At 40.1% G+C, this 25,303-nt stretch overlaps 1 protein-coding gene across 1 annotated transcript in view; it reads right to left on the bottom strand.

The window, feature by feature from the left end:
- Fggy (FGGY carbohydrate kinase domain containing) overlaps positions 1 to 25,303 on the bottom strand; it is a 398,183-nt gene that overhangs the window by 233,848 nt on the left and 139,032 nt on the right. The window contains 1 exon segment of the mRNA XM_037202717.1: positions 13,333 to 13,448. Within this exon segment, the coding sequence (XP_037058612.1) occupies positions 13,333 to 13,448 (116 nt within the window).

The following is a 25,303-nucleotide window of genomic DNA, read 5'->3' as shown; positions in this document are numbered from 1 at the left end:
GTAAACCTAGCCAACTACACACGTTTTGTGAGGCCATAGATCTTAGAAGACCTACAAGCTCCCTTTTACTAAACCAGTGTAATTCCTACCTGTATTCTAAATACTTATCTATATACCTAGAGATAAGTGTAATTCTCACCCATCATCAAAGAAGCTTCTTTTAGCAATAGCTGGATACCATTACACAAAGCCACAACTGTTAAAATGCAGGGAACAGCTGACTGTGTGGTACTATCCCCAACTGATAAACATACAAAAACAACAACAAAATCCTGCTCTTGTCTCAGGAAACATCACTGAAGATGAGGTGGAAAGACTGTAAGAGCCAGAGGACCATCAAGTCTGCTGTGAGACTGTTCCTTCTAGCTATTATAGAGAAAACTATACCCATGAAATCTCAACAAGATGGCTGCCTAAACAAGACTTGAACAATCTGAATAACAGTTGGTATCATAATGCAGATGGGAGAAATCTCACAAGGTCCCACTGCTAGATAAAGAGCCTCAGGCAATTAAAAACTGCTGAGAGAGAATTGGTCCTTCCCAGGGATTAGTCCCATGATTGGTTATCACATACTGAGTAGTCTGCCCTAGAAATATATATATTTATATTCAGGCAACACTGAATGGATTCGGTAGCTTATATTTTATATGTTGATTTGCTCATATGTATATGTAACAACAATGGTTGAAAAGAAAAGAATCCATGAATTGAGGTTGGATGTGGGAGGAATAGGAGGGTAGAGAGGGAAGGATAAATAATGCAAACATATTTTGGTTGAATTTTTAAAAGGAGGGCATTATGTGAAGTCACTGAAGTTCCTGGGTAAATACAGTGCTTTCCTTATGGCCCCTCACAGGTTACATAACTTGTTTAATAGTGCACCACAGGGTCAGGTTGCAAACTCATGTCAGTCTGGCTCCACAACCGTTACACCAAAGTACATCTGAAAACCAAATGTTTTCCCCCAGTAGCAAGAGTCAACAACAAACCTTCATGCATGGCGCCCATAACAGAACAAGCAGGACCCCAATAAGACTCTACCTCTTCCCCCCCACCCCACCCCCTGGCAGTTGCTTTGCTTCAGCTTAAAGCCAAGTTACAAAGTCCTTGATAGAAAACAGTAGGAGGAGGGGAGCAGAGCATGAAGTATTAATAAACCTTGTAAAATCATTACCTTGTCCCTTAAGTAGCCTCTGAAGTAAGAGCAGTGGGGAAGAACACTGATAGCAGGATTTTGCTTGCCCCCTCCCACCTCCTAATACATTGTACATTTCAACAGTTAAGAGGGTATAAAAATTTAACAGAATTTTAATGTCTTTCTAGGTTTTATGATACCACAAAGAGATCATCTTCATTCTGCTTACCACAAGAACAGATGGGTCACAGGGAAGGTGGGTTTGTGACTCATTACCTCCCAGGGCCTGCAGAGGCTGTCTGAGTGGCAGGCAAACTTCTGGGATCAATAGGGTTTAAGGCAAGGCAGTGCCTGCCAGCAGGCCTTAGAAAGAGTCATTAGTCAACCAGTGACCTGGCAACCCCACCACAGCAGCCCTCCGATGTGGATTCTCAGAAAGGTTGGTCTGTGCTGAGAAACTGAAAAGGTCATGGCTATGTTGAAGTCAAAACTCACAGAATTGGGGCGAGGGAAACCACAGAAGAACCATGGAGTCGGGGGGGGGGGGGTAGGTCACCTCAGGAACCAAGGTCACCACTTACCATCTTTGTGACCAAGAAAAGTGAGGCAGAAGAGTGATGGTGTGTCACGTGAAATGCTGAAAGCTAGCCATGCACAAGGAAGCCTCTCACTAACCCGGAGGATTAATCCACCTCTAATGGATGACAGGGATGACATGGGGTCTGCTGTGTGCAGGATCTAAATGTAAGTCCTATGCCAGACCCTTCAGGAAAAGGAGAAACAAGCTTTATTGTCTACTTGTACTCAATTAAAACATGTGCAGCCTTTCAGCGCAATGTTCCCTTCCTTCTTTCCTGACCATCGAAAGCCATTTATCGCCTCAGTTTCTGCTGTGGTACTCAGAAAAAGGAGGCGTAAGCAAAGGTGGGGAGTCTCTGCCGACCAGCACCAAGAAGCTCCAGTGTCAGGCAGACTGGGACTAGAAACCTGCTGCAAGACTAACATGCTTGACTAGGAAAGGCAATTTCAGGAGATTAAGAGAACCCCAGAGTGTTCAACTGTTTCTCAAACTGACTACTACATTCAGGGCCCTGCTCCTGTAAACATAACACTCCCTACCCCACCCCTGTGACTTTTATAAATGTGAGCCTCAGAATGGTGCACATGACTTCCAATGCAATCTGGGTTCTTCCTGATCGTGAGCAGAGCATTGATGTCAGGCCCAGTAGACTCCAGAACAGACTCAGCTGTTGCTCTTTTACCCTATGACCTTGATCATCAGAACCACTGGTGATTTAGTTTCCTCATCAGTAGAATGATACAATCTTACATACCAAGACCAGTTAGGGAGATGGGTAAATTAGCATTAACAAAATACCTAGAAGTGATTGATACATAACACATAAACATCTGCTTGGTTTATTGGTCCTTAGGAACCAAACACTCGAGTCAAGCAAATAACTATTAAGTCTACAAATATATGAACCATAGAGATGCTGCATTTTTCCATTTCCTGTATTTTAAACAAAAAGATGTAACTATACATGTATTCCTCGTAAAAAATATCCCTCTAACCCCTTCTGTGGTGATATTTTATTTGTGTACCCCGATAAAGCTTATCTGAAGATCAGAGAAAAAAAGCCAGCCACTATATTAAACATAGATGTGAGGCAGTGGTAGCACACGCCTTTAATCCTAGCATTCAGGAGGCAGAGATCCATCTGGATCTCTGTGATTTTGAGGCCACACTGGGAACATAGCCAGGCATGGTGGCACATGCCTTTAATCCCAGCACTAACCATGGAGGTCTGGAGGTTTGTACAGACAGACAGGAAGTGACAGAGCTGGGCAAAAAGAGGAAGTGATGTAGCTGTGTGGAGAATGGAAGTGAGATGGCAGGGACAGAAAGGATGTAGATGTGAGTATGTAGGAAGTATCCCTCTTTTTGGCTGAGGATTTCTAGCAGTAAGAACATGGCTAGCTTCTTTCTGCTTCCCTGATCTCTCAGTTTTTACCCCAATATCTGGCTCCGGGTTTTGTTTTGTTTTTTAATTAATAAGACCATTTAGCAATTGTCTTACACCCTTCCATGTCCCTCTGGCCCCATCGTCCTCTCAAATTCATGGCCTCTTTTGATTATAACTGTTACATATATATGCAATACATATAAATATAACCTGCTGAGTTCATCTTGTTGTTTACATGTTATGATTTTAGGGCTGACCACTTTGTATGAGAAAACAGATTACAGGGCTCATCCCTGGAAGAATGGCAGTCATTTGTTACATGTGTTTTGTCTAGGAGTTGGACTCCATGTGATTTTCTCCCTTTGGAATTAGCATGTCTACTGATATTGTCATTGTTCAGTTGTTTAGGAAGCCAGTCTCACGGCAGAATATCTGATCCTCTGACTCTTACAATTTTGATGCCTCATCTGCCCTGATGTACCCTGAGCCTCAGGTACAGGTTCTGTTGCAGATATATTCACTGGGGCTAGTGAATATATCTGGCTATATATAATGGCTAGCTACATTGTGTACCATTGTGGTTTTCTCTAATGGTCTCCATTTGCTGTAAAGAGAGGCTTCTTCGATGATAAGTGACAGTTACACTTATCTGTAGATGCTCTTCTAAGATCCATGACCTCACTAGCCCTGAGAATTTGGCTAGGTTTACGATACCAGACATGATTTTCTTCCTGTTGAGTGGACCTCAAGTCTAACTAGACAGCTGCTGGTTATCACTAAGATATGAGTGCAACTATTGTACCTTTAGGGATATCTTGCCATGCTGATCAGTGTTGTGGTTCATAAGTGTCACAGCGGGATGGAACTATTGATGCTTCCTTCTCTTGGCAAATTAGTATTTTCTGGTACTATGGAAGCTAGATGGTAGGAAAGAGGCTTTCAGGTTAAATCCAGCTTAAATAATCTGAGTCTTGTGTACTAAGTGTTGGTGTCTTCAGCAACAGGGACTTACCTTCAACCTCTGAGAGGTAATCAAGGTCAATAGCAAGCCTAGATTGTTTTGGGAGTCACTTGGAGTACCCTGACCAACAACTAGAAAGGAGGTTTCTCATGCCTGGTACTGGGGATTTTGTTAGGTAATCTATGGTCAGATTCTTAGGCCAACCCAAGTGGTATAATTTTATTTTATATATAATAATAACAATATATGTGTATAATAACATATATATTGTATATATTGCATATAATTTTAGGTAAATATAAAGTAATATGATTGCTTGAGTCTTCACCAAATAACCTTGGTGCTTTTTGTCCCCCTGCTACCTCATTTTTAATAATCAAATATATATATATATATGTGTATTATATATATTGATATAATAGCTTTAGGGACTCACATTTTGTGGAAACTGGGATAATAATGACCATATTCTGTATCTTAGTAGCAATTCAGTTTTACTTTCACATGGTACAAGATTGCATCTTCAGTTTATTCTGTTAGTGCAGGATATATAACTGGGTGTGACTATATATAACATATATAATATAATATAATATAACATAATATAACAGAGCACATCACATTGAGTCAATGAGTTAGAGCTAAGAAGGAAACAGAAGATTATTCAGTGATTAATATAACTTTATCTTGCACACCACGAGCCCACTTCCTGTAGTGTGCCTCTTCTGAATATAATTATCAAAGCCCTTTAGAGGTTTGATCTTCACTGGATTAGGCCTGACAGCAGTCCAGTGATGGATCTGTTTGTAACACACCTTTGTATATGCTATTGAATGCTGTGTTGGTTCATTGGGTGCTTTTTATTGAGTCCTTTCCATAAGTCACACATTTTACATATATCGTCCTTGTCCATTACATCCCTTCAAGTATTATTACAAATGAAGAAACCAAATTACAGAGCAGGTTTGGCAACTTCCTCATTTTATACAGCAAGTCAGTGGTGTATCTGGGATTTGATCCAAAGCCTTTCTTGCTTGAAAGCTCATTATTTCTGGATTTCCCCAAGATGAAGCAGAAATTAAATTCACTTTGAAAGTTTCATGAAAAAATAAATAACACAGAGAAAATACTCTTTAAAAGTTGTAAAATATTGTAGGAACATTAGTCATGGATCTTTTTCCTTAATTATCACCAAAATAATTTGTACTTTTAATTTGCCTATGGCTATATGCTCTTCAGTTCATGATAAATCAATCAAACAAGAACATTAAAAAAAAAAATCACCAGCCACATGTAACTGAAGAATTTAGGCAAGCCTGTAATTCCAGCTAAGATGACCTCTCAGGGTGTAACTGTCTTATACCTTGCTTGGAAAAAGGTTATGTGATTCTCAAGGGGAGTTGATAAAAAAGCACTTCCCAAATTTAAATTTTGGCAATAATTACTGGAATTATTCCAGAGTACTATCTTTAGCATATATGACCTGTCATATGGAGCCATTCAAGCTCAGAGGAATGGAAAGTTCTTATAATAATAACAATATGTGCTAGAAAACTGTCATATGATAGGAGTTTCACCTGCATTATTTTCTTTATACTTCCCAATCTCTGCAATATACCAATTCAGGCTCAAAGAGCTCAAGCTGCATATGGCAGAGCTTGCATGGCTCATAGGTGGCAGAGCCAGAACTGAAATGAAGACAGCCTAAATCTGGTGATAAGGAGCATCCTTAAATTAGGAAATAACTAATATATCACTTAATTATTCTTGTTTTTCTACATCGGCTAGTCACATTAGAAGACTGATTGATTATTATGCTCCCAGATTCAACTTTCCTTGGCTACTTGGGCAAAGCATGACATTGCTCAGGAGGGCCTCTGGTGTCAGGTGACCTAAATCCCACCTTACATTCTTGATGCGTGGTTCTTCCCACTCAGCTGACACTTAAGACTTCCTTAATAAGCCACATTGTTGAAAAACCTCAAACAGGAGAGCTAGCACAGAATAGTGAAAGTCACAGGGACACACACTTGGCAGTGGTGGCCAGTGGGGACATAATAGGCCTGATTTCTGGTCAAGAAAATTGACACACATCTTTGAGTCTTGGTTCTTATCTATAAATTGAGGGCATTAGAATAAGATCTTTATTGTTCCTTCGAGCTCTAATCTCCACTGATTCTTTGTAAGGATGAAGGAGACTTGAGGGTTAAGCTTACTGCTGAGGATTTCCAATCATCTTCCAGATGCCAAACTGTAGAGAAGGAACAGTGTGGACCCAGAAAGCCTCTAAAACCCATTACTTGCCATTATCACATCATGATGTGGTCATCACTGCTCCCTTGTCCTTCTGGCTCTCTGGGGCTGTTCCTGGAAGGGACAATAGCTGAAATAGTATTTCTGGGAACCTAGGGGGTGGGAGTGCAGTGTTGGATGAAGGTTGGGAAGTGAGTGATCCTGTCCAACAGGTTCCAAGGCACACTTAAAAATGATAACAGCTAATATTACTATGGGCTGCATAAACCATGTCCTGTGGCAACTGAGATCACACTTTATCTTCATACTTCACAACAGACATTTATAGAAAGGAAAGTGGGTACTGCATGTGATTATAGAAAAGAAATGGTGACAGGACATACACAAACACTCGTCTTCACAGAAGCTTCAAACCCACACAGTGGCCCTTGTTGCCTTCCATTTTATTTGTGGATTGGCATAAACAGTAATTAGATCATCTCTTAAAGGCATTGAAGCAAATCTTGCTATGTTGAGACTCTTACCAGTGGCCCATCCTCAAGAAATGGTAGTAGTCCTACAAGATATCAGTCCCTTGTCCCCTATCCTACCCTATTCAGCAATTTGAAGAAACCCCATTCTTTCATGCCTCCATGCCTCTGCATGTGCTATTTCTTCTGCTGTAGAAGGCATCCCTTCTTTTCTTACTAAAGGGCACTCATATTTTTCAGTCACTTTTCCAGTACCACCTCCTGAGAAGACATCCTTGGTATCACCAGCAACATCAACAGGTCTTATACTGCTTCTCCATGGTACTAGGGACAGGAGTATCACAACACACTTAAATGTACTTGTTTAAGATTTTAAAAATCATTTTAAACTATATGTAATGGGTGAGACTGTGTGGAAATATGTGCACAAATTCAAGTGTCCTCAGAAGCCAGATATGTTGGAACCAACAAGAGCTATAATTACAAGTAGTGGTGAGCTGCCCAATGTAGATGCTGGGAACTTAATTCAAGGGTCCGCTTCAAGAACAGTACACACTGCTGGGCCAGCTCTCCAGCCCTCTTATTAAAAATCTTGACAGCATAAATTTATATATTTAATCCATCTCTGCCTGAGTAGATAAGAGATCTCCAAGCAGATGGATGAGCTTCCTTTTGTATTTTGTATACTTAGTTTAGTGCTCAACACATGGGAGGCTACAAAGTGATGGCTAGTTGTATGCCTATATTATTACATAGATCATGACTCTAAGCCATTCCCTCAGGCAGAAGACAGACTTGAAAGGGTAAAATTAGTCCATATAATATTCAGAGGATATTTCCTTTTCTTTAGCAATTAGAAAGACATAGTTACATAAGATGGATAGGAATAAGAAAAGTAATAAAAAATGCAGCAAGATCAAAGGCTCAGAAGTTACTGGGAAGGCAAAGTCTGGGACAGTTGATGACCTCCTTTTGGACATGGGCGAGAAGAGTGTGACAGGCCCCATATAACCAATAAAAGGCTGGGAGTAACTGTGGCTAAAGACCTTCCAGGCTTCCCAATGCATATTAGTACAAACTTCACCTAAAATATCAAATCACCAAGATGGAGTAGCAGCAACAGGCTAAAAGTAACCCTTGAAAGACAGAGTGGTGACTACAAAATCACATAGTTCATGAATACCAAAATGAGAAGCAAGTCTTTAATAAACAAATGGACAAGTCTTTGGTAGCAAGCCCCATTCTAATGGGAACACTTAAAACAGTGTGTATGAGGTGCTTAAGAAGGATTTGTGAGCCCCACAACTATGAATAGCATCACTAGATTCAGGATCACCACACTAGTCATGACTCATATTGCTAGCAGGAAACCTTGAAGAATATTACCACAAGGGGATCTTCTCTGGTCTCTTCCATATGAACACTCCCATTTCTGACTTCCCATCACTCACTAATTGCATCCAAAAGAAGAATCCCTTATCTAATGCCTGTATGGCTCTGCCAGGTCCAATTGCATCCTGGACGCAGCATCAAGACAGGCTTACTGTGGGTGTCTTCACCTACACTCAAGCCTGTGGGCTCTCTCATCCCATGAACCAAGCAAATTGAATGAATCATGTATCAGAAAAAGACATAATTAAATCTGCTTCCTCTTTGTTCTAGCTTTGTAGATTGCCAGAGAGTGGGTGGGTCAGTATCATGAAGAGCCTAATATCTGGCCAGATTGAAAGCAGAGGCAAAGGACCCACAAGCTCTGTCATTCACTCTGACTAAAGCCAAGAACTGCCTCAGGTGGGTTTCAGAACTATTCCATTCTAGTTAGGACTCCGAGGGAACACTGGGGAGTCATGGCACACTCACATCGCAAACATGCACTTGTCATTCATCAGTAGTCTTTACTTAAAAATTTGAACCTACAGTGCAAAAATATTTAAATCACTGTGTCAGTTGCTGCAGGATTTATGTTACTCTACAGAAAAGTAAAATTTACAAGCTTCCTAAACTTGCTTGTTGTTAAAATCGTTCCTATCCTGGAAAGGTCTCTGAAGGAGTAGCCTCAGGTTTCAGCTATTGGTCTTCCTAGAGTCCCTTCCTGGAGATGTTTGTGAAGATCGCTGTGAGTACTTCCTTTGTAAAGTAAATCTACTCTATCGCCTAGAACTATCATTTACCTCAAAGAAAAGATAGCGATTCCATAAAGCTTTTGGAATAACTAAAGCTAAGAAGATATTCTTTATCAAAACCTTCATATACTCATTTATCAGGCATTTCATCAGTACTTACTCTATGCTAGGGGATCGTACCCACAGTGTAAGGAACTTAAAATATGGTGTCATTGACAAAAGAAAACCGGTTTAATAAGATGGCACCCTCCTTTCCCTCAGGAAGGTCTCTTTCTCCACATTTGTCTTTGTTCCTATTTCTCAGTTCAGTCAGCAACTTCACTTGGCCCCTGCATTTGTTTACTGCCAGGCTTTCCTGATCTCAAATAATGAATGATCTGTAAGCTAGTACACTGAATCTTTTGACATAACACAACTCTAAAGTGCAAATAATCTCTCAGCAATTTAGTCATGCTGATCCAATAATTTTCAAGACATGGCCTTCTCCAGTAAGTACAATAAAATGCTTTTCCCAGGAAGTAAAAGGGCAACTGAGATTTGCTGAAAGGGAGCCTGGATAATCGATTAGAACAGGTGGGATGCTGTCTCTCTTCCTAAGGACCCGCCCCCTGCTGATGTCTTCCTTCCTGCCAGCTTTGAATAGATGCTTGGGATTAAAGAGGTGACCTGGGAATGATTTGCCTGGAATGAAAGGTCAAACTTTACTGACACCGATCATTTTATTGGACTACGGGTGGATAATCTCCTCTTTAAAAAAGAAAGAAAAGAAACATGCCAGGAAGGGAGAAGGATGAGAAGAAGGAGGGAGGGGGGCAGATAGAGTGGGTTGTACAACTTTAAAACAATAGTCTCTAAATACATTTTCTATTACATTCTTTTAACTCACAAAATTATTTTCCTTACCTTCAACAATGTTCCATAACCAAACCAACCTTGTATCAATTTTTGCCTTGTCCTTGAGATGCACCATATAAATATCATATTTGATCACTAACTTACACTTCATAAATAATTTATTTCAAAAGCATTCCTCCATAAGACTCTCCATTGCTGAGGTGTTCAGTTTTCAGGGAAAGCATTTATTTACAGCCTGAGCCAAAGAAGGCTGGTAAAGACTTGGCTAAAAGCTGCACATGGAGAAAATTATGGTAATTGTATTAATGCTCAAATATACGGCACTCGATGCTCAAATCTGCTAAAAGGTTTTGTGCTATATTGCCCACATCTTGACGGGCAATGAGACCACGAGAAGTGCTTAATACTTAACAGAACACTTCCGAGACTCATCTTTCATAGTTCCAAGAACTGTGAAAGAATCTGGAAGAAGCTTCCAGAGGAGTTTCTGAAATTTAGACTCTCCTCTTAAATGTCTTATACTTTGTGTTCACACTGAAACTCCAAGCTCAACCAGAAAAGAAAATCAAAAGAAATGTCCTACAATTAATTCTGACAAATGGTTGAGTTTTAATTTGTGCAGGGCAAATTCTAGTTCATGATGTGAGTCCTTCTGACATCTATTAAAAATCCATTAACTAAACAGGCAAAATCTAATAAAGTTACTCTGGAAATTTTCGGCTAGGTCAACATTATGGGCTTTTAATGAATATTTTTGTAGCTATCACTCTACTAGAAAAACTAAAATACTAATTGAACATGCATCATGTACAAGATTAGAAAAAAATTAAGGAAAATACCAACATAATCACAAAGTAAGATTTTAAGGTGGATCTAAGTCACCTAAGATACTATTAAGACTAGTAGATATCCTTTACAGCTTTTAAAAGCTGGAAAAACTAAGCTCCTAATACCATCATTTCAGCTTACTCACTCACCAATCACACAGTAATTCCAATACATTAATAAGCATGTCCTCAGGCTAGGATGAGATATCCAAGGGTAAACAGTGAAATATTGTGTAAACAAATTCAGTCTAATAGAGAATCAAGACATGTACACAGGTCATCAATCCATACTTTGTTTAATTTCCCATGGGAAAATTCAGGAAGAAACTAACCATTTTGGGGGGTGGGAGGCAATACTTATTGTCAAAATGGCTTAAGTAACTGAAGTGAAATTTTGTGTTCCAGTACAGTGTAGTGATGCTGGCTGACTTGGAGCTTCTGTTCATGCTTAGTGGTTATTAACCTCTGATTTGCATCTATAAGCAATCTAACCTATGTGAAACAAGGCATGTGGAATATAAAGTGGTGAGAGGAAATAGGATCACTCCTCAGATGGATTCTACTATATCTCATCCTGACCCAGGTATGGATGCTTGTCCCAGTCTAGTTCAAATGTTGGCTTTGAATGCCAAGCATTCTAGTGATGACTAACCCTACCAAAGGCCAGTTGTAGAACTGTATCAGCTCCCTCAGGCTAGAATGTCCAAAGGAAACAAGGGAAATGCTGATACAAACTGTGAACCTTGAAAGTGGTTAAAGGAACTAAATCTCAAGTTTGGTATCTATAAAACAGGAATATTAAACTAACAGTTTTATGAGGACAATGTATGTTGCAGATGTAACATGAGTTGCTGAATGGTCTTATTAATAAAAAAACCCAGAGCCAGATATTGGGATAAAAACTGAGAGATCAGAGAAGCAGAAAGAAGCCAGCCACGTTCTTACTGCTGGGAAATCCTTAGCCAAAGAGAGAGCTACTTCCTGTATACTCATACCTATATCCTTTCTGTGCCCTGCAATCTCACTTCCTCTCTCTGCCCAGCTATATCACTTCCTCTTTCAGCCTAGCTATATCACTTCCTGTCTGTACAGACCTCCAGACCTCTATGGTTAACTAGTGCTGGGAATTAAAGGCATGTGCCACCTTGCCTGGCTCTGTTCCCAGTTGGATTTGAACTCACAGAGATCCAGATGAGTATCTGCCTCCTGAATGCTAGGATTAAAGGCGTGTGCTACCATTGCATGACTTCTATGTTTAATATAGTGGCTGGCTTTTTCCTCTGATCCTCAGATAAGCTTTATTGGGGTACACAAATAAAATATTACCACAGTATGTAAACCACCTAACAGGGGACCTAGAAGTCAGCTGATGAGCTTTCTTCCTTCCTTTCTTCCCTTATCTCAAGCTCTGGGCCTTCTCTACCAGCCCAGATCCTTGGGTGGTTTTGACTGAGCCACAGACATCGCAGGGGCTGGCACTCTTCTGTTTACTTACTGTCCTGGCTCTGCCCGCTTGTTTCAGAGCTAGCTAGTAGAGGAGGAGCAGATTATAGACTGCATACCATGGCTAGCAGTGTGGATGCTTACTTGTATTCTCCATGGAGTTTTTTCATAGAGCAATCATGAATATTCCACTGGAGAAAAGTAGGTTTATCTGCAATAGTCAACTACAGGGGTCAGAAGCTGCAGCAAATATCACTTGCTGTCTACCAACTTAGAAGCACAACTCTCATATTTCAATAGGAACATACACAGGCACATGGCTACCCAGCCAATAAAAATTACCTTTTCTATCAGATCTGTAGCACAATGGGGTCTACTGAATGTGCTGGTCAACAAGAGGTAATCAGAAGTGAGGTTATGTTGCCTCCAAAACAGTGTGCATCATGATTCTTAGGTCATTTTGATTCTCCCATTTTACTGGCTGGGAACTGTTAAAAACTCAACAGAATTGCAGTAATAGCCACTTACTTCTTTTCTCTTCCCTTAGAGAGAAATGAGCTATCTTTCATAATCAGTACACTTTTAGATCTTGTTACAATGCTTAGTCAGCATATTAAATCAATTAAGAGGATTTCTATCTAAGCACATATGACCTAAATAACAACGGCTTACCAGAATACTAAGTAATAACTATAGGACAAAAACACCTCCCTGTGAAACGACCCTGTACATGTTAAAGGTTAATCTGTCATAATTATATTTACCTGGCACTGAAACTCTTTCAGCAGGTAAACACCTCGCAGCCACTCAGAGCTGTCCCATCTAGTTAGGGCCACATCAAGTTGGGAGTCTGTGACTCAGCAAGCATTGGCTCACTATCTACTTTCTGTCTTGTTCTTGATTCTTCTAATTCTGACCTTTCAATTTTATTTTTTCCTTTTCTTCTTTTGTGTTGTTTCTTGAGACAAATTCATAAAAATTATTTTCCTACTTCTGGAAATGATCCTTGATGATGTCGTCCCTGGCTGCTCTATGCACGATCATCCCACATCAGCTCCACTATGGGTTCTGTACTCCCAGACACATAGTCACAATATATATTTCCCCCCAATTCAAACAAGTCAGAAAACTAGGGCCTAAAGACATGGTTTATCCGTCATAGCTGACAAACTCTGAAAAACCTAGTCTTGAAAAGAACTGGATGGAGTTCTCATAATTTAATTCAAACAAAAAAATTACAAATATCCTTGTATATCCATATGAATGATAACTCTTTGGATTTTCCATTCTTTTACCTATTTTGCTGTAATTATCACCAATGAGATCTTCCAAACCAATCATCTTCCAGAAGCTGTCATCCCAGCCTTTCTCTGCTGAGTACGTCCATTTACAGACCAAGGAACAAAGAGACCTAGAAAATTGGAGACAGGTAGGACCAACAATGTGAGCCATCTTCTTTTATACTTTTCCAAATACCTGCCCTGTTATATTCAGTAGCAGAGGAAATAGTAATTATGCATTCCTTCTTAAATAAAGGGCTCTTTATATACCTATATATAACGAATACTACTTCCTTTCAATTTCAGCATAGACTCAGTCTTCCGTATGTGTCCTGACCAAACAAATATAGTAAGTGAATATTTGCACTTACATCTACATTTATTTGACACATGTGTGATAATTATGAATTATAATAATTAGTTATTTGATGAAACTGAGTAAACATCTCAAATTTAAATGTAATATTGGTACAGCTATATTAAAATTGCCCTTTATCATTCAGTGTATAAAATATTCATGTATAGAATGGCATGGCATTTGAAGCATGTTTCAAAAATAACACAATAAGAGGAAGCAAATGGTACACTGGATAGATGAAGATGATTGGCCTGGGCTGCTGGCCACTGGAGCAGACAGACGAATTCACAGGAGTCTTGATGTCATCTATTTTTATATACCTTCCAAGTTCTCTACAATAAAAAATGTTTCTTTTAAATATCTGCTATAAAATAAAGAATATGTCACTGTAATCTAAATCAATACTACAATACTGGATGTATTTTCCTTTCAGCTTCATTTCTTGATGTCACTCTTAATATTCTATAATTATTCTTTTAAAATAACCCTTATGTCTCTGAAAGTGTCATGTTCTTACATTCTTCTTTGCCTCTACTCTACCACTTGAGTTTAGAGACCTCTCCCAACCTTCTTCATCCTGATGGCTCAAACTCTTATTTTAACCTAAAATGAAACTCTAATTTTTGCTTAAATATTCCTTTTCTTACCTCTCAGAAAATAATATATATATTTAAAAATATACATATACACCCACATATGTACACACACTCATATTTTCAGCTAGTGCTAGAGATCAAATTCTCTATGTGTACCAGGTAAGCACTGTACCACTGATCTACATCCATGCCCATAGAGTATACCATATATCATGACCTTTATCACACTGTGATTAACTGCTTTTTCATAGGTATTACCTATATTTCTTCTATTTATTCTCCATATTTTGTCCACAAAGCTGTAATATCAACTTTCCCATGAACGCTTTGTGACATATCTGTGTCTGCCTCTATTTGTTCTTGGCCATCCCCATCCCTGCATTCTCAGTTGTGCATTACTAACTCATCGGTACTCTCCTGTAGTTAGCCTTTCTTTCTCACTTCTCTTTACTCGACCTAGAATGGTCTTCCCACCATGCATCTGATTCTTAGTTAACTACCATAAGTCATCTCAGACTGTGTCTCTCCAGAAAGCTCCAGGAGAGGTCATGTTGAACCAAAAGCCTATTTTGGACATATCCATGTCTTATGCTGACCATTTTAACTGTATGCTTATTCCATTCTCTATGTCTCTCACCCACTAAAAGAGCCACATGTTCATTACAAAATATCCTGCTTTTCTCTGTATCACTAGTACCTACTTCATGAATGTGTATATCTATCCATAATGAATACTTATTGAATAGAATCATTAAAAATGTTTTTATATTGCCACAGGTATGTGACAAACCCAAAGAGGTCACCATCATGCCGTTTTAAGGATAAACCAAATCCCAGTTCATGGGCCAAAAGTCTTGATGTAACACATTCAGTCATGCAGAACCATTCCCTCAGTTAGTTTAGTGGCTACTATGATCCTGTTGCGATGGCAGACCTTAGTGGTACGTAGTATACACAAGACCCAGTCCTTCTCTGTTCCAGGAGCAGAAAGTTTAACTGGGGATACAGACATTCCTTGAACAATTATACATAAAATCCTATAATAATAAATAGCCCTGTTTTCTAACAAAAGTACATAGAAAAACAAGAAATTTAGTGGGAAAATCTGATGCAATCTAGTGCTGAGAGTGGGGTGTTTCGATGGTTGGGAAGAAAGTATCAAGGTAGGCTTCACAGAAGAGGTAACATTTTACTAAGTTCTAACTTGAGAGTAAGCTACAGACATTCATCATGAAAGATTGGTGCAGATGTGGCATAGATGGCAGAACAGGTCAAGTTGTGCTCAGTGGCAGAAAAACATCAAAGGATGCTTACAGCATCACAAACAATACATACGTGCTAACCCATTCCCTTGATTTAAGCAAGGTCACTTTTTTCCCCTAAGGGATGAAGGTGGGAGCCAACTATGAAGAATGCTCTGTAGTACATGGTAGCTCAACACCCCCTAGAATGGTATCGGAAATTTCTGAAGGGCTCAAACATTTTATTGGAAAGGACAATGCTATGAACAAAAGTCAAGGTCAAGGGATTGTTTCCAATGGCACAAGCACATGGGCCAACTCTTCACCGCCTAACACCCCCATCAACATTCAGAGACTCCTCTACCCGTACTTCGGCAGTACCTTCCACCTTAGTTAACTATTGCTGCTGTCCTCATTTCTATCCACTTGGTAAACTTCAAGTCTTCATTACAATGCAGTTCACTGTTACTCCTCTGTGAAAGTTTCCTTTGACCTCAAAGCCAAACTCCTTGTCCTTCCTTTAATGTTCCCGGCAAGCTAAAGTTATTACACTGTAGCTCTAAACAGCTCAGGGAAGTTGACAAGGCCTCAGTCTTTACACCTCTACATAGTCACACCCTTTGCCATGTACCTTGACAGTGGAGTACCCCTACATTGTTCAAAGGGCCTCCTTTACTTCTAGATTTTGAGTAATGATTCACGATTGCATTTTGATAAAGAATGACTCAGAAATGATTGCATGCCAGTTACTGGTCTAAATTCAAAGATACTTTATGTGTTTTGGCTTGTTCTCTTGAACCTTCATCCTTTCCATAAGGAACTAATGCTGAGCTAACTCATATAGGGAGGGTATCAGAGAACTGAAAAGACAGCAATCTTAATCAGATTTCCATCGCACCCATAGATTTTCTTGTGTCAGTTAGGATTAAGTAGTTATGAGTCTGGTTGAGGTGAGGACCACCCACCAGGACTCAGAGTCAATAATCTGCCCAAGAGCCAAATAAATGACCATTGGGTTCAACAACTAAAACTTGATGGTGGTTTGCAGCTGAGCATTACCAATTCACAATATAAGTAAATTAGTCCAAATTATTTTTTTCTTCCTTAATCAGGAAAAGAATAGTAATCCCTTATTTATTACAGTAAATTTGGATACTAGCCAGATACTATTTGCTGGAAGAAAATGACTGAAACAGGAGGCAGATGTTTTATGGATACAGACACCTCTGAAAAACCATTCTGTATATATAGCTTATTCAAATATAACTAAGCTCTGTCTCTCTATCTCCTTCTCTCGCTCTCTCCCCATTTTTCTGTCTCTCTAGCCCAGTTGGAACTTACATTATAGCCAAGGCTAGCCTCAAACTCATAGCCATATTCCAGCCTCAGTCTCCTGCATACCGGGGCTATGAACATGTGCTACCATGCACAGCTGGTCCATTTTATTTGAATCTCTTTAGAATTAGTTGATAGATTACTAGAATATCCCTGATGCAGCAAAATTAGTAATGTTTAAAGAGTGCATCTAAGGTCACAGGCTCTCAGTGACTCTCTAGAAGAGAGCTAGGATTTATCAGTGAAAAAAGACAAGATACTAATAGCAGAATAAATAGTGTGCCTTGCCCAGAAGCTTCTACAAAAATCTAGGCTTTGACAACCCCCAAAGTATTTTACTGGGCAATCTGCCCTCCTGGGCCTCAAACTCCTGGCCAGTTTCCTCACAGTAAGCCAAAATGTCAGGACAGGAGTTCTGTATCTTTCTTATGGATTTTTTTAAATGCCAAATGACCCTAAAATGCACACAAATCCCAAAAACATAGATCAATCAGTATATCCAAATAACACAATGCAACACAAGATAAAACAGTACCTAAAGCTGGGCATGGTGATATGTATAAGGGAGCAAGGGCACTGGAGAGATGATGTCTAGAACATCCAAAATAGGCAGAAATCATTGAAGAAGAAATCATGAAACTGTTTGGAAAACACAACAATGATGAAAACCACAAGAGATGAGAAGGAAAACACTAGAAAGTGTAGCTAGAGTTTTCTTGCCTTGCCCACAGTCAGGACAAATCTCTGTCATCCACCAGTCCCACAGCCACTCAGACCCAACCAAGTAAACATAGAGACTTATATTGCTTACAAACTGTATGGCCGTGACAGGCTTCTTGCTAACTGTTCTTATAGCTTAAATTAATCCATTTCTATAAATCTATACCTTGCCATGAGGCTCCGGCATCTTCACATGCTGCTTGTCATGGCCCCGGCTGCAGTGTCTCCCTGCCTTAGCCTTCCACTTCCCAGAATTCTCCTCTCTCCTTGTCCCACCTACTTCCTGCCTGGCCACTGGCCAATCAGTGTTTTTTTTATTGACCAATCAGAGCAATTTGACATACAGACCATCCCACAGCAAGAAAGTTTTCTTAGAAGAAAAAAAAAGTATTTCAAATTAAAATTGAAAGGTTTGTTTGTCTGGGTTAGCATGGCAGCTCAGCGGGTACAGGCACCTGCCATGCAAACCTGATAACTTGAGTGTGATTCCCAGAACCCACATAAAGGTGGAAGACAGAAATGATGCAAACAAGTAGTCCTTTCGTTTTTACATGTGAGCTATGTCAAATGCATGTCTCTTCCAACACAAACACAAATGCACACACATGTATGACCATGCACCCCCTAGTGATGATAACAGTAAATATTAAGTTTTCTACAGATGAACTACCACTGGCATGAGTGGAAATCAATTAAATGTCCTTGAAATAGCAGGTGAAGGGAGTGGCTTATAGGAAGGAGGAAAGACACAAAGATAAGAATAGCAAGGGAAGGTGTATAGCAAAGGGGAGGGGCATAGCAAGGGGAGGGACATAGCAAGGAGGGGGCATAGCAAGGGGAGGGGCATAGCAAGGGGAGGGCCATAGCAAGGGGAGGGGCATAGCAAGAGGAGGGGCATAGCAAGGGGAGGGGCATAGCAAGAGGAGGGCCATAGCAAGGGGAGGGGCATAGCAAGAGGAGGGACATAGCAAGGGGAGGGACATAGTAAGGGGCAGAGCATAGTAAGGGGAGGGGCATAGCAAGGGGAGGGACATAGCAAGGATCATAACAAGAATTACAGGAATCCCAGAAGGGATTTTTAAAAGCTAAAAAGAATAAAAGTAAGAACAGATGAGGAAGATACCATAAACAAATACACACAGTACTGGGCTCTTAGTATACTGCGCCAAGGTGAAATTTAAGCCTGCAGATTAAAAGTTCTCATTAAGTTCAGGAAATACTTGAATTTCAAGAGTAAACATAAAATTACATGCTGCCAGACAGCAATACGAAGGTGCATACAAAACCAAAGGGCCCAAAGAAGATATGGAAATCCCATCTACAAGCCTGGAATGCTGAAAGCATGGAAATAACATACAGATCACCAAGAAAGGTTGATCCAAGAATCCTACACCCAGACAAAATATTATTCAGCTGTCAAGGGAAAAGGAAAACATTTTCAACATACAAGGGTTTAAAAAAGTAAAGTACTCACATGGGCTTTCTGAGGACAATGCTTGAGGAAAAAAAACACACACACATTGTCCCCTGTTTCAGAGTAGCTATGTCAGCAGAGAGGAAAGAAGCAAGAGGAATAAGATTACTGATATACATTTATGTTGTTCATATCATCTTTCTTTCTCCAAGTATGTATATTTACATGTGTGCATACATAAGAATGAATGTTTATTTGTATGTACCTCAACACATACATCTGTGCATATATATATACACACATAGATTAAAACATATTTAGTCTAAACGGATAATGATAATATAAACAATGTTTGTAACTTTGAGTTTTCTGAAAGCACAACAGGCATGCTTTATTACAAGTAAAGTCCAAGGGAAGGCCTGGAACTGAAAAAAAAAAAATAGGTAAAGCCTCAAAGTCAGAGGTTAAGTAAGGGGCATGTCTTAGTTTATGTTGCTGTCTCAAAATACCACAGGGCGGACAGCAGTCCCTCCAGAGACAAAAACCACATAACAAAATCCCAACCCCAGATATGAGAAGCCCTCTTTTGAGTTATTGGTCAGGGCTGTCCAAGGGAATTCCTAAATGTACAGCCTATTTCTGTTACTCTTGGATTCCCTCCAGAGGTGGAAGGTAAGTCCCTATTGCTGAATACACCATGTACTTTACACACAGGACTAAGAGACCCCTGAGCTAGAATTGACTGAAAGTCCTCACCCAGAAGACTAGCTTTCATGGTACCAGAAGGCACCATGCAAGCTTCCGAAGGGAGGAAGCAACCAACAGTCCTACCTAGCAATGATGCCTATGAACCACACTAACAACCAGCATGGTGTCATAACCCTAAGTGTGCAGTAGTGGCAGACATACTGTGGTGGAAATCAGCAGCTCTCTGATTGGACTTAAGACATGCTAAACAAGAGGGAAATGGTACTGGAAGCCTAGTTACCTACTCATTGCTAGCACAACAATCTGTCCCATGAGTCCTTATTCCCATAGAGAAGCACAGTCTTCACTCCTCGACGAGGAAACTTCTCTTTACAACAGACAAAGACCACAACAGAAAACCAAAATCAATCAAATGAAGTTTGGAGTCCAGTCTCAAAGGATACAGGTACAGAACACTCAGAGACCCAAGGCTCAGGGAACACTGCAGAAGAGGGGTGGAAAGACTGTGAGAGCCGGAGGACCAAGGAGTGTGCTGTGAGACTGTCTCCTAGTAACGTCAGAAGCTATGCAGATAAAGTCTCACCAAGACTGTCCAAACATGAGCTGAACAAGGACAACACCAACAGACATGCAAACAGAAGAGCCCATGAGGCCTCAACCCTACACAAAGCACTGTAGGCACTGGAGAAAGCCGAGAGGGGAGAAGCGGTCTTTTCCAGGGAACAACACACCAGTTGGTTGTCCAGTGACAAATGGTTAGCCCAGAAACACACAAACAAGTAATATTATACAGACTGCCTAGGTTATGTTCAAATATATCTATATGCAATAAGTATTTGTGAAAAAAAGAGGCCAAGAACTTGGAGAGAGAGGAGAGGTATATGGGCAGGTTTGAAGGGAAGAAAGGGAAAGGATAAATGTTTTAAATAAATTATAATTGCAAAAACAAAATAAAAGAATATAAAAGATAAAACCATAGAACAAGTTGTTCATTAAAAGGAAGTTTCACATATTTAAAGGGCATGGGAAGTTTAATCAATTCAAAGTGTCAGCACCTGGCCAAGAGTCTTTGTTTTTTAATTCTTTAATTTTTGTAGATTATACTATGACATCACTTCCCCCTTCCCTTTCCTCTTTCCAAGCCCTCCATATACCTGTTTCTTGTTATCTTTAAAATTTGTATTCTTTTTTAATCATTAATTGTTGTTACATGCATACATGTTTATGAACACACACACACACACACACACACACACACATATTCCTAAATACAACCTGCTCAGTCTGTATAATGTTACTCGTATGTATGTTTTCAGAGCTGACCTTTTGTCATTGAATGTAGCTTGAGTTTTTCCGCCTTGCCCACAGTCAGGACAAATCCTTGTCACCTGCCAGTCCCACAGCCGCTCAGACCCAACCAAGTAAACACAGAGACTTATATTGCTTACAAACTGTATGGCCGTGGCAGGCTTCTTGCTAACTTTTCTTATATCTTTAAGTAACCCATTTCTAGAAATCTATATCTTGCACGTGCTCGTGGCTTACCAGGTTTCACATGCTGCTGGTCATGGCGGCGGCTGCAGCCAGTCTTCTGCCTTCCTGTCCTTTTATTTCTCCTCTTGTTAGTCCCACCTATCTTCTGCTAGCACAGCGATCAGTTTTATTTATTGATCAATCAGAACAACTTGACATATAGACCATCCCCAGCACAGCCAATGCAGACCATCTCAACCCTGCACTCAGGCCATGGTCCTAATCATCCTCTATACGACCTGCTGGTAACGCCACAAAGAACCCAAGAAGGGCTCCCACAGGACATACAGATCATCCCACAGCAATTGAACAACTAATTGATGTGCTCTTCCTTGGGAAGACAAAACTTTTTTTTTTAACTTTTATTGACTCCTTGTGGGTTTCACATCATGTGTTCCAAGCCCACTTATCTCCCTATCCCCTTGCATCTGCCCTCTGCACTCTGCCCTTGTAACCTCCCCCACAAATTAAAGCCAAATTTAAAAGAAAAAACAGAAACCAAACAAAGCAAAACAAAAATAAAAACAAAACCAACAACAACGAAAAGAACAGATGCTGTAGGTTGGCCCCTTGAGCCACAGTTTACCCTTTAGTCCATTTATCTTTAATTGCAATTGTTCATTGCCTAGAGTCATTAGTCTGGCTTGAGGCCTCTGGTTTCTCTTACACCACCCATAACGGGCTCTCACTGGGGCTCCTCTTGGATATCCTGTTGTCCTGTGTCATGGAGATCTTGCTGTTTGGGATCTGTAGGAGCATAAACATGCTCCACCAGTTCAGAGATTCAGTGGATGCTGGAGTGAGCCAATTCACTGCCCTAATTCTGTGCCTGGGTAGTAGCTGGGTTGGTCAGCTTACTAGCTTTCCCTCATTGTCACTAGTGGGGCATACTCTCCAGCACTGCCTCAGACAGTTCACCCAATGCAGCCTACAACAAGGAGCAGGGCACAGTTCTGCTCTAGGGACCTCAGTTCCGGGTCTCCCTTACTTACATTGCCAGGGCTGGCTCTACTCTTTTGTCCAGGCAAGGTGAAAGGTCTTTTCTCCTGATTGCTGTGGGGGAATACCAGAGGGTTGTGGGGTCAGCCCTCCTGCTCTCATACCCTCAGGGCTGGCTCACCGGAGACCCTGAAAGCAGGGTCAGCTCTAGTGTGCTCAGGCAGGGTATGGAGACCACTCTCCTGTGTGTTGCAGGTGGTGTGGGGCAGGGCTAGTTTTCTCACTCTCCTGACCTCAGGGCCAGCTCTCGCCTGCCAGGAAAGACTAAGCTTTCTTACTACCTAATGTTGGATATAAAAAAGTGAGGTTGTAGTCACTGATGGAAATGAAAGGTTGATCAAAATCCCGAAAGTCACAAGAAATAATAGAAAATGAAGGGGGGAAATGAAACCAGTGAAGCAAAAGTAACCACATAGAATAAATACAGGAGAGTGAAACAATATAAATTTAAAATAAAAATAAGAGGAATAAAGACAGTAACTATAAGATTATGCCAAAAATGAATGGCATCAATGTTAAAAAAAAAGAAAAATCAAAATAGCGTTAGAAGTAAGCTACATATTTCTAATGTATATTTTTCAATCTGATAGTTCTTTTTTCTTAAATACTTTTACAAAAAATAAGATATAATCTTTTAAATGTTAAAATTTATTTTTCAAAATTATTTTTATTATTTTTAATTATGTATATTTTGTGTGTCTGTGTGGGTATGCACAAGTCTGAACTGGGGCTCACAGAGGCCAGAAACATCAAAATCCCCCTACAGTTGGAGTTACAGAGGCTTGTGAGCTGTCCATCATGGGTGCTAGGAACCGAACTTGGGTTCTCTACCAAAGCAGAAGGAGCTTGTAGCTACTGTGCGACCTCTCCAGCTCCTATTTATTTACTTTAATCATTGTTGTGTGTCCATGTATATGCTGTTTGGGTAGGAGTGAGGGTAGGCATGTGCCACTGCCACGTATATAGAGGTCAGAGGACAACTTTTCCTAACTTTATGTGGGTTTCAGGGATCAATCTCATATTGTCAAGATTGCACATCAAACACCTTTACCCACTGAGGCATTTCACTGGCCCCAACAACATTTTTTAATGTGACTGACATACAAGCACTGGGTAGACAAAGACAGACAGAGAGCCTGGGCACTCACTGCCCAGCCAGCAGCCAGACAAGACTAATCAGTGAACTCCAGCCCAAAGAGGCTTTTCTCAAAAAAGGTAAGAGGGTAGAACCGAGGATGGCACACGAGGTTGATCTCTGATCTTTGCACACATTCACATACATGCCCATATACACACACAAGGCCTCTTCACACACATGCATATATATACATTTACAAACACACAAAATATATAATGATACCTCACAGAAATGAAAAGCATGGTTATACTGAAATATGTTATTGCACTTTCAGTATTTAAAGAAATATGTAAACCATAAGAGTAATTGTAATTCTCTCTACTGTGGAAATAAAGGGCATGAGTACAATGAACAAGCTCAGTTTTAAAGATTTGTATAGGAGGAGAGGAAAAAACTTTATATGCAAGTACTGAATGGAATAAGTGATATTTAACAATGGGTTTTATTGGAAAAGAAGCCTGAAAAATAACAATGTAATCAGCCAACTTGGAAAATTATGAAAAACAGTAATAGATGAAACTGAAAGATTAAAACGAAGTAGAGATGAAAATTCCTTGAATCAATGTGAAAACAGGGTTAGGGGAAGATGGGAAACAGAGATGGGGACTAAGATTAACAAATATCACAGATGAAAACAGGGTCTATAACCATGGAGAAGGCAAACAACAGAAAAAAGACCAAAGATAACATAAACAACACTATAAACTTGTGGAAATTTAGACAAATCAATAATTTGGCTGAAAAACAGAATTTACCAAACAGACACTAGAAAACTTTAATGGAGTTAAGAGCAATTGAGTCAAGAGTTTAAAATCATCCAATAAAACTTTGTAAGTCCAGGTAGTTGTTGGAAATCTAATATTCACTGAACCGGCCACTCCCAAGTACTTCACACCCCAGAAGAATGACTCCTTAGTCTATTACTAAAGCTAAGATAATGTGTAACAAAATCCAAACAACAGCAGCATAAGACACAGAAAACATAGGATATGCTTACAAAAGATACAAGCAAATTTAATTTGTGTGTATACACAACACACACATACACACACACACACACACACACACACACACACACACACACACACACACATGCTAGCCAGACTGTGGTGGCACACGCCTATAATCTCAGCACTGAGGAAGCAGAGGCAGGCAGATCTCTGTGAGTTCAAGGCAGCCAGCCTGGTGTACAAAGTAGAACAGTCAGGGCTGCTACATAGAGAAATCCTGTCTTGAAAAAAAAAAAAAAGAAAGAAAGAAAGAAGAAAAATACATATGGGCAATATTCGTGTATGTTTTAGTGACAGAAGACAGATGGGGGTATTACCACATCATTTTATTAAAGGGGAGAAAAATGATCTCTGCATATTGCAGGACATACAACATTATGTCAAGATAAAAACTCACAATGTAGCAAGCAAGAACAAGAACGGAAGAACAGACACTGACTTTCACTCCCTGCCATAAAGATCAATGGGAAGGTAATAGCAAAGCCACCCCTGAGATTCTGAAAGGGAAAGTGTCTTCTTTTCTACAGAGACATGTAGTTGAGAAGACAGAAGCAGAGGAATGGGAGGCAGCTGGACCTTTGGCGGCACAGAGCTTTAAAGAAGTACAGAAGGAAGCTCCAGAAACTGACATGAGAGCAGCCAGCAGCCTCTGGTGAATACCAAGATACAAGTACCCACATGCAAAGTCCATGAGGTCAGGGAGAGGGACAATAAAGTACCTCCCACACCCTGAAAAGAGATGACTGCCAGGAATCTTCCAACAGAGCAGAGAACGAGGCTAGGTTAAGGGTGGAAGCACCTTAACCAGAAACAGATTAAGTAAGGATTTGTGACTTTGCAAGAGAGCCCTCAAGCTCCTCCTCAACCCAGATCCCAGAGCTCTGGATGCCAAATTACACATTTAAGATTTGTTTTGGCAGAATGTCATCAAAGC

Source organism: Peromyscus leucopus, chromosome 2 (assembly GCF_004664715.2).
Source record: "Peromyscus leucopus breed LL Stock chromosome 2, UCI_PerLeu_2.1, whole genome shotgun sequence".
Lineage (NCBI taxonomy): Eukaryota > Metazoa > Chordata > Mammalia > Rodentia > Cricetidae > Peromyscus > Peromyscus leucopus.
This window is presented reverse-complemented; position numbering and strand designations above follow the sequence as displayed.